The sequence below is a fragment of the Microtus ochrogaster genome, chromosome 8 (genome assembly GCF_000317375.1).
Source record: "Microtus ochrogaster isolate Prairie Vole_2 chromosome 8, MicOch1.0, whole genome shotgun sequence".
Taxonomy (NCBI): Eukaryota; Metazoa; Chordata; class Mammalia; order Rodentia; family Cricetidae; genus Microtus; species Microtus ochrogaster.
In genome coordinates, this window is record NC_022015.1 from 42691068 (window position 1) to 42701995 (window position 10928).

Here is a 10928-nt window from a genome sequence, read left to right on the forward strand (position 1 = left end):
AATAGAGGGAAGACAGAAGGTGCCACCTTGTGCCCCTTCTGCATCTAGGTGCCCAGATGGCTGCCCCCAGTAAATCCACTCTCAGCCTCAACATTCCCCTTCTGCCCTTTCTACCCTGTTGGAGAGATTCCACTGACACAAGGAATACTCACAGGGTTAATCCTCCTGACACCAAGTCACTCTTTAACTCATTGTCTTCAGGCCAAAGATTAAAAGCTGCCTGCACAAGAGTCAGGGCTCCAGCAGACCCTGAAAGCTGAGCTGTCCAGACCCCCGAAGTGAAGAAAAGAGGCAAGGGCAAGGGAGGGCCAGAACCAGGGGAGAGAGAAAGGAGGGGCGGTCCACCAGCCCGCTGTCCCACCACAGAGCCGGCTCACGTCCAGCTCCAGGAGCCACTCAGCTGCGAAGGCAGCAACAGCCCCGCTCCTCAGGCAAAGGGCAGCAGGCGTACAGACAGAAGTCCTCGGACTGGAGGTCTTCAGTCCCGGACCACTCAGCCTGGCCCAGCCCCATGGCCTTTAATGACCTCTTGAAGCAGGTGGGGGGCGTCGGACGCTTCCAGCTGATCCAGGTCACCCTGGTGGTTGCTCCCCTACTGCTGATGGCTTCCCACAACACCTTGCAGAACTTCACTGCTGCCATCCCCACTCACCACTGCCGCCCACCTGCCAATGCCAACCTCAGCAAAGATGGAGGTCTGGAGGCCTGGCTGCCCCTGGACAAGCAAGGACGACCCCAATCTTGCCTCCGTTTCACTTCCCCACAGTGGGGGCTGCCCTTTCACAATGGCACAGAGACCAATGGCACCGGAGTCACAGAGCCCTGCATTGATGGCTGGGTCTATGACAACAGCACCTACCCTTCAACCATCGTAACCGAGGTAAGGATTTGGGGCTCCCTCTCCATGCAACGTCACTTCACTTCTCAGACGGACAGACAGTCCGACATACACACGCACACACACATACACACAGACAGTCAAGTTCCCTAGGGGCCAAGATCAGAAGATAAAAGCGTTAAGAGGAGGATGGTATTTGTAGAGGGTCGATGTGGAAGCTGCTGGGTGTTTTAAGTGTTCTTAGCTCCCGAGAACTGTAGAGGAAAACGTGACTGGAAGAGGGTGGCATGGGTGCAGAAGACCTTCCTAGAGGAGGCTGAGGGCCTTCCCTGCATCTGGCCTCTTCTCTGTCCACAGTGGAACCTCGTGTGCTCTCACCGGGCCTTCCGCCAGCTGGCCCAGTCCCTGTACATGGTGGGAGTGCTGCTGGGAGCCATGATGTTTGGCTACCTGGCAGACAGGTCAGTCCTGGGTAAGCCAAGGAGCTGGGTTAAGCTGGGATTGGGGAGCCCTGACTGGATTCAAGGCAGGGGTGGCTGATTAGGTCCTCAGAAGACTGTGGCCTAGGTAGCTACTCCTCTCTGTGGCTCCACCTGGCTCCTGGCAGTCCTCAGACCCCTGACACAGGTTTCCCTCCCCCACAGGCTGGGCCGTCGGAAGGTGCTGATCTTGAACTACCTACAGACAGCTGTGTCAGGAACCTGTGCAGCCTATGCCCCCAACTATACCGTCTACTGTATTTTCCGGCTCCTCTCGGGCATGTCTTTGGCTAGCATTGCAATCAACTGCATGACACTAAGTGAGGACTGCTCACCTATCTATGTCCCCACTCACCACCCCATCCTCCCAGTCTCCTCCCCCAGGCCTCCCCTCCTGAGGCCTCCTGCTTTCAACCCAAAACCCCCCTTAGATCTGCATTTTCAATCAACACCACCCTGCCTTCCTCAGCTCACACCATAGTCATATTGCAGACTTGTGGTCAGAGCGACCAAGACAAACCAGGTACAGGAGACCTTAGGAGTAGTGACGTGTATCCAAAGGAAATCCAAAGTCTAGTGAGACAGGCCAGGCATGGCGGCATGTACCCACAATCCCAGGGCACGGGAGGCAGAGGTGGGATGACTGTCCCAAGTATGAAGCCAGATGGGTTTATATAATGAGTTCCAAGCCAGTCTGAGCTAAATAGCAAAGAGGGTGGGGTTGGCAAGATGTCTCAGTGGGTAAACACACTTTTCAGCAAATCTAGTGACCTGAGATGATTCCCGGGACCAACATGGTTGAAGAAGAGAACCGATTGTTGCAAGTTAGTTGTCCTCTACCTTCCGCACACCTGCCGTGCCATAAGCACAGAGAAGAAAAAGAAGAAGGGAGGAGAGAGGGAGGGAGGGAGAGAATAAGAAAATGAATAAATGTAATTGTTTTAAAGGAAATATCCTGTCTAGAGATACCAAAGGCACTGACAGCCAAGAAGTCAGATCTCACTCCTTTCTTGTTGGTATTGTTTATTTGTTTTGTTATGATACAGAGTCTTATAATGTAGCCTCCAATTCATGATACTCAGCTTCTCCCTCCCAAGTGCTGGAATTACAGGCATACACCACCATACCCAGATCTCTCTCAGTTTTTAAAATAAATATAGAATATCATAATTATTTTAATATTATGGCTAGTCTAATATTTCTAAACAAGGATACTTAGTGACTGAGTTCATGGACCATCAGTGTGCCTCCTCTAGTAGATCACACACACACATACACACACATACACACACACACACACACACACACACACATATTCCCCAGATAATGAATCTGAGACTGGGGAGAAGAAAAGAAATTTACCTGAAGTCATCTCTCAAGTCCAGAAAGAAATCCAGGGATTCACAATTTTCTAGACAAAAGCAATCGACAACAGCTGAGATGGAGCTGAGATATGCCATAATAAATAAATAATAAGTAATGCTCAAGGGCATCCCAGCAGCAGCAGCAGGAGCCCACTGGGAACCTAGTGGCTTTTGAGACCTTAACAGAGTAGTGGTGGCCGCCCTGCCTGGACTGATCCTCCACGATGGAAGAAGGCAGTGCTCTGACCACGGAGGCTGAATCTAGCCTAAGACTGAGGGAAAGGGAAGTGGTTTCTGCTGAGAACAGGCTGAGCGGTCAGAGTAACTCTGCAGGAAAAGGGGATGTAGTCAGGCCCTGGGGGCAGAGCCAAAAGCACGGAGGAGAAGTCAGTTCCTGGGGACCCTACTGACATGGAACGTCTCCCCTCTCCCTACCCTGGCACCCAACCTCAGACATCTACAGAGTTTTGGGGAAGAACACTCTGGGAGGGGGCAGGAGTGAAGTCTCTTTCCACCAAGCAGCTCAGTTACTTGCGCCCCTACTCTAACCCCTTTCCAGATGTGGAGTGGATGCCCATCCACACCCGTGCCTGTGTGGGCACCGTGATTGGCTACATCTACAGCGTGGGCCAGTTCATTCTGGCTGGCGTCGCCTATGCTGTGCCCCACTGGCGCCAGCTGCAGCTTCTGGTCTCTGTACCTTATTTTGCTGCCTTCATCTACTCCTGGTATGTGGGACCTAGGGTGGGAGCAATGGCCCAGAACCCTACAGGGCCACAAGGGGCAGGCCGTCTCTCAGAGCTGGGCACAAACCTCCCCAGAAACTTCATCCAAGACAGAAAGCTGACCCAATCCAGTGCTTCTGTTGAACAGACTGAAACCAAGGCTGTGGGGAGTCGGTTTTGTCCTGAAGGAGGGAGGCAGTTCTCTGGTACCCCACAGTCTGACCTGCCTGTTAACACTCCCCTTCCCTACGCAGCACCCAAGAACTAAGTTCTGGGTTGGGGGTGAGTGATTATCAAACTGGCCACTGCTTGGTGATCCTTAAGGGGGCCTTGGCAAGGGCCCTGGTTCCCAAAACATAAATAAAACTCTATTACACGCCTCTAACCCAGAAGACTGAAACCGAGACCATGCCAACATCCACCCTCTCTCCATCCCCACCCTCAGGTTCTTCATTGAGTCAGCCCGCTGGTACTCCTCCTCAGGAAGGCTGGACCTCACCCTCCGAGCCCTGCAGAGAGTGGCCCGGATCAATGGGAAACAGGAAGAGGGGGCTAAATTGAATATAGAGGTAAGACACCTTTGTCCCTAAATGCTGCCTGAGCTCCCCTAGGAGGAGCTCAGGCCCTGAATCATGCCTGTCCCATCAGGTGCTCCGGACCAGCCTACAGAAGGAACTGACCCTAGGCAAAGGCCAAGCCTCCGCCATGGAGCTGCTGCGCTGCCCCGACCTCCGCCGCCTCTTCCTCTGCCTCTCCATGCTGTGGTAGGCTCAACCAGAAACACTGATGGGCAAGCAGGCTGACCAAAGGACAAAGAGCAGGCTGGGAGGGGGTGTGAATGCAACGGGTAGAAAAGGCAGATAAGGGGGAGGTAGAGTCAGCAGATCTGCTAGGAGGAGATGTGAGAGCCCTAAAGAAACCAGAGTCCTCAGGCTCAACCAGTTCCCATGCTCGAACTGATCTCGCAGCCTCTCTCACCAGTCCTGTCCCTGTAGAAACCACCTCACCAGGACCAATGGGCTCCAGAGACCCCAGATTTGTATTGTGGGGACAGACTGGTGTGCTTTGAAAGCTCTCAGAGATTTTACTGCTCTAGTGGTGCCTAGGGGAAATGAGCACAGGGATAAGAGGACCCACACTTATCCCCCAAAACACGCTTAGACCAAAGATGATATAAGAGCAAATCTTCCCTTCTTGTGCAGTGTTCCCAGTATCTCTCTCACATGCATCACCATGGCAATCCATGACAGTTAAGTGGGGTGTGGTCAGAAGAACAATCTTGCCAAATAATTTTTCACTGGCAACTTGTGGGTTTATTCTCTGTACTGTTCTATCCCCAAACCTAAGCTTTGTGAACCCCTAAAACTTCATCCCAGAAATACAGATAAGTCCCAGACAATTCCAGTCATTACCAGCACCTTGACGTGGCTTACATAGTAACCTCTGCCCTACAGATAAGATAAAGTCTGAAAGTGTATAAGCGTTACTTAGCAACTAAATGAAAGTTCCCCTGTTTCCTGGGGTGTCTAGTTAGCTCAGGATTGGAGTACCACCCCAATACTTCAAGTGTGCAGTGTGAGCCTGCAGTGGTTAAGTATCTGAAGAAACAATAGTCAAATCAGATCCTAGGTACCAAAGCAAGATACCCAAACAACACTGAATTTATGAAAAAGTACACTTGTGTAAGCCTGTCTAACCAACCGCACATCCCTCTCCCTCCTCACCAGGTTTGCCACTAGCTTTGCCTATTACGGGCTGGTCATGGACCTGCAAGGCTTTGGGGTTAGCATATACCTAATCCAGGTGATCTTCGGTGCGGTGGACCTGCCAGCCAAGTTCGTGTGCTTCCTCATCATCAATTCCCTGGGCCGCCGACCTGCGCAGCTGGCCTCCCTGCTGCTGGCAGGCATCTGTATCCTGGTGAATGGGATAATACCCAAGGGTGAGCACCTACCAGCATCTTCGCTCTCAATCCCACCCACCATGCTCCTTCAGATATAACCCAGCTTCTCAGAAGAAGCCAATACCTCCAACCTCAATCCCTATGCTTCCTCTCTCCTGATTGCTTTCTCTCTAGACCAGACGATCGTACGCACCTCCCTGGCTGTGTTAGGGAAGGGCTGCCTGGCTTCCTCTTTCAACTGCATCTTCCTCTACACTGGAGAGCTGTATCCCACAGTGATCCGGTGAGTGGGAGCCCAGGGCATGGAGCGGGGGGTTCTTAGGGAAAGACAGTCTCCTGCACACACTAAAGTCAGAACCCTTGAGCATAGTCCAGTACACAAAACCTTTCCCCACTCCCCCCAAAAAAGCATTAATCAGGGCAGGACATATAGGAACTTCTCAGCTGCACATGTCAGGGTCTGGCTGGCAGAGATGTGACTGTCCAGCCCTCACCTAACCTTAGAAGGAGTCACCAGCTAGAACAGGGTAGAGAGCCACATCTCAGAAGCAATGAACTGAAGACTCCAGAACACAAGTTACAAGCTGTGGTCACATCTAAACTCCATCTGAAACCAACCAGTACATCTGAAACCAAAGACACAAACATGCATTCGACTTCCCACAAGAACCACTCCTGACAATATGCCAGTCATATTTATAAACTCATCACCCCTTTATAGCGAGATGGGAAAGGCACTAAGAAATAAAATAATATGTCTACTTTAAGAATTGAATGCAAGCCAGGAGGTAGTGGCACACACCCTTAATCCCAGCACTCAGGAGGCAGAAGCAGGTGAATCTATGTGAGTTTGAGGCCAGCCTGGTCTATGGAGTGAGTTCCAGTACAGGCTGCAAAGCTACACAAAGAAACCCTATCTTGAACAAAAATAAGAAAGAAAGAAAGAAAGAAAGAAAGAAAGAAAGAAAGAAAGAAAGAAAGAAAGAAAGAAAGAAAGAAAAAAGAAAAGAATTGAATGCAAACGTCACATGAAATCAAAGACCCAAGAATGCTATGAGGAGAACCCTGAGGCATCTTGGATGCTATCCCTTGCCTTTGTGGGTTTCCAGGCCAAGTGTGTACAGTGTACCAAGCACTCAGATAAAGCATGTACTGTGTACCAAGCACTTTCTTAATTTCACAAATACTAACTCACTGTTTCTCAAAGCAGACCAAAGTAGGTCCTGTCACTCTCCTTCCACAAGTGTAAAACAAAGACACACCGAAGTTAGGTCACTTCTGCAGGATCCACAGCTGGCAGTGAAACCTGCACTCAACCCTCCTTGGTTGCCACCTAAGTCAAAGTTCTTCATTTCTTCTCTCATACAGAATGTTCTTGGTTAGCTGGATTTATTTTTATTTCATGTATGAATGTTTTGCCTATGTGTATGTATACACACCATGTACATGCCTAGTGCCACAGGGCCCAGAAGAAGAAGAAGACATCAGATCCCCTGGCAATAAGTTCCATACGGGTATTGAGAACTGAACTTGGTCTTCTGTAAGAGCAGCCAGTGCTCTTAGCCACTGAGCCATCTCTCATAGAGAATGAATGATCTTAACATACAAGCAATGTGTAGCTTCCAGACCCTTCCCCTGGGGATTCTAACAAATAGGTCTCTGTGAGATGGAGACAAATATAACTCATAAGGTATGCAGGTGTGCTGGGTATGGGTGTGAGGTCCTGAGTTCCATCCCTAGCACAGCCAGAAAGAGAAAAGGAAAAGAAAAACTTTCCAGATGATGGTAGCCCAAGAATCACTAGTCTTACCCAATGATCTCATGTGACTGCTGGAAACTGGAGCCCAGAGATGTAAAGAGATTGGCTGAAGGTCATGCAGCAGCTTAAGGACAGAGGTAGAACTCAATTTCAAATTCCCCAAATCTGATGATAGCCCTCCTCAATTTCCCTTTTTGTTTAAAAGTCATCACAATGGCCTTGGGATGAGGTCAGTAGTATAGGGTCGTCCTGGCTTTGATATCCAACACAACCAAGACCAAAACACAAAAATGTAGAATCGTTTGCTAATCAAGTAGGAAAAAGGAGACACAGGGATGTCCAGGGCTGTCAGAACTGCCCTGCTCCAAATGTTACCATGGTACCCACACCGGAGCTCTAATCAACACCCCACTTGACCACAGGCAGACAGGCCTGGGCATGGGCAGCACCATGGCCCGGGTGGGCAGCATCGTGAGCCCGCTGGTGAGCATGACTGCCGAGATCTACCCCTCCTTGCCTCTCTTCATCTTCGGTGCTGTCCCGGTGGCTGCCAGTGCTGTCATTGTCCTCCTGCCAGAGACCTTGGGCCAGCCACTGCCGGATACAGTGCAGGACCTCAAGAGCAGGTGAGCACACCCCCGGAAGAGCAGGTGAACACACCCTTGGAAGAGCAGGTGAGCACTCTCCCGGAGAGAATCGGTGACTCACTCCAGGCAACCTGCCCAGGCTGGAGCAGCACTGAGGCTCAAACCCAGGATGCCTCCTCCAGAATAGAGTTTTGTCCCTTTGTCCCTGGGTTCAGGATTGTCCCATAATCCTTCTTGGGGCTCTCAGTTCCAGGAAGGAACAGTTGCCATTTAGGGTCAGATAGCAGGTGACTAGTCACAGACTGAGGGGAAAGCCCGCACCATCTCAGACCTGGACAGGAAGCCGCAAACCCAGATGTTTGCTTTCCTCCCTGCAGGAGCAAAGGAAAGCAAAGACAACTGCAGCAGGAACAGCAGAAGCAAATGATCCCACTCCAGGCCGCAACACAAGAGAAGAACGGACTCTGAGGACGGAAGGGGCCCCACACAGCACCAAAGGGAGTGGGGCTCTACAGGTCCTGCCACATTCCTGAAGAGGGGCAGTGAGTGAAGGGACCAGACCATCCAAGTATGGAGGCTGCCGGTCAGAGAAATGCCTCCCAAGGGTCACTTCAGTAGACCCCACGAGGAACAATAATTAAAAGTCCTGACTGTGTGCAGTTTCTAAGATGGAATGTGTTCTCCATCGGCAATCTTCCGGCTCGGTGTTCACATGGTCTGTCCCTCCCCCAGCTCCATGGCCCTCCATCTCCAGGACATGGCACAAAACCCCAGACCATTAAAAGAGTTTTCTTCTAGTTTGGTCCCCCTCTCTTCTTCTCTGCTTCCACCTCTCCTATCCACACATTCTTGTTTTAGTTAAATGCCTTATGTCCCCTCTGCTCCCCAGAAATCAGAATGCAGTGAGAAACTGAAATGAAAGCAGCCAATCAGAGGCTCTGCTTTGGGCTCGTCTCCCTCTGTATGAGCAGATGGAAACTTCTAGCAGGAAACGAGAATGATGATTATAGGTGCTGTCTGGATGCTGCCCTCTGCAAGTTCAGATCATTAGCCAACCTAATCCTTCCTGTGTTTGCTGGGTTTTCAGTGTTGCTTTGTTTTCTGTGGGTCCAGGGAGTACTGGAGGGGAAAGACAGGGACTGGACAGTATCGAACAGCCAGGGAGACCCAACCCTGGATGCTAAGTATGTGCCAAGCAATGTCTTAAGCAATCTCCCTCTCAGTCATCCTCTGGAGGGAGATATTGTCTGAGAGCAATTTGGTTTGGTTCCATTTTTGGTTATTTTGTCAATTTGACACAAACTAAAGTCATCCAAAAGGAAGGAACCCTGATTAAGAAAATGTCTCCATAAGAGGATTGTAGTCAAGCCTGTGGAGCATTTTCTTCATTAATGACTGGTGCCGGAGGGTCCGAACCACTGGGCTGGTGGTCCTGGGTGCTATAACAAGGTAAGCTGGGCAAGCCTTGGGGAGCAAGCCAGTAAGCAGAGCTCTTCCATGGCCTCTGCGTCAGCTTCTGCCCTGACTTCCCACAGTGATGGAGTGTAACCTGGGAGGTGTAGGATGAAATAAACCCTTCCTTCCCAAGCTGCTTTTGGTCATGGTGTTTGTCACAGCAAAGGAAATACTAAGACAGTACCGCACGTATCTCTAGCTACCCTTAAACTGACTAAGTAGCTGAGGATGACCTTGAACTCGCTTCTTCTTCCACCACCTCCCACGTGCTAGTATTATAGGAGTGTGCCACAACGCTCAAATCTGAGAGCAGTACTGTTTTATTCCTAGCTTAGTCTCTTTTCAGTCAACTGTCAGTGAATTTGTAGCATTCTCTACATCCAGAGCAAAATGGAACATTCCAGAGATTCCTCAGCTACCTGGTCCTGATAGGGTGTTTCTCAAAAGTCCCAATCTCAGGGCTTCACTCTGTCACGCCAGGACTCACACAGGTCTTAGTCCAGTCCAAAGCCCTTCCTTATGTTTTCATGCCCCTCCCCAGAAGCTTCATGGCCCCAGATAAATTTAGAGGACAAGTGACTTCACCAGCTAAGCTTCCAGGTCCTGTGGCAGGCTGAACAGAGGAGCCCACAAAGGTGCCTACAGCCAAATCCCTGGAACCTTTGATTGTGTTGCCTGAAACAGAAAGGGAATCTTGCAGATTGTATTGCTTGTATTAAGTATTCTGAGGTGAGGAAACTATCCTGAATTATTCGGGTTATCCCAGTGTGATCGCAAGGGCACTTAGATCAGTGAACAGGAGATGTAACCGCAGAATGGAGAGGCTGCAGTAACTTAAGAAGGGACAGAAAATAAAAGCCATTCAAGGCAAGACAGAGGCTATAATCTTCAATTAATTGTTAACAAATTAAAGTAGCTTCTTATCATTTTCAGTCAAATAAATAAATTTAGCATTTCCAAAAAAAAAAAATTAAGTAGTGTGAGCTTTCAAGCCAAGGAATGAAGCGTCTTCCCAGAGCTGAAATGAAAGGAAATGGAGTCTCCCTTGGAGCCACCAAGAGAAACACAGTCCTGTTGACATAGCAACCTTAGATATCCAGCCTCTATCTATATGAGAATAAATGGTTTAAGCTTCTATATTTGCAACGATTTCTTGCAAGCAGCAATAGGAAACTGATATGCCTTTTGCTAGCTTCCTCCAGGAGACCCAGTAGAGACTTTATTTTCCCATGTACTGTATTTGTGGTTAGGGTAGAGCTGTAATGCCTGGGTAAATAAAGGTCCTTATTATCAAATTCACAAGGTTTGCCTTATCCCCTGGTTCCTGTAGATATTGTGGAACTCCTAAACTCCCCTCTGCTAAATTCTCACCTGCCTACCCCCAGTCCCACAGTCCCCAAGCCCACAGCCCTCCCCCTGGCCCCACAGCCCCTACGGCCCCACAGCCCCACAGCCTCCCAGCACCCCAGTCCCTTGCTTAGGTGTTTCAAAGATGTCAAGAAACAGTGTCCATCATAGGTACAGGGGCAAAAGAAAAATATTGCACTGGGGCCAGAGGCGTAGCTCAGCTAACAGAGTACTTACCTAGCAGATATGAAGCCCTAAATTCCAGTCTCAGCATTGAGTAACCCAGGCATGTGGTGTATGCCTATAATCCTGGGACTCAAGAGGTAAAGGCAGGAGGAAACAAAGTTTAAGGTCGTTCTGGCCTACATAGTGAGTTTGAGGCCAGTCTGGTATTCAGGATACACACTGTCTCAAGGTGAAAACAGAAAGAGATGACCAGGGAGAAGGGAAGAAGGGAAGGGAAGGGAAGGG

The 10928-nt window shown here is 49.8% G+C and overlaps 1 protein-coding gene across 1 annotated transcript; it reads left to right on the plus strand.

Annotated features, from left to right (window-relative positions):
- Positions 1–304: 304 nt before the first annotated feature.
- Positions 305–8452, plus strand: Slc22a6 (solute carrier family 22 member 6). The gene is made up of 10 exons (XM_005351889.3): positions 305–880; positions 1196–1299; positions 1483–1637; positions 3241–3409; positions 3852–3975; positions 4055–4170; positions 5134–5348; positions 5484–5592; positions 7491–7694; positions 8033–8452. The coding sequence occupies exons 1-10, from the start codon at positions 512–514 to the stop codon at positions 8121–8123; spliced, it is 1656 nt and encodes a 551-aa protein (XP_005351946.1). The 5' UTR covers positions 305–511; the 3' UTR covers positions 8124–8452.
- Positions 8453–10928: the final 2476 nt, after the last annotated feature.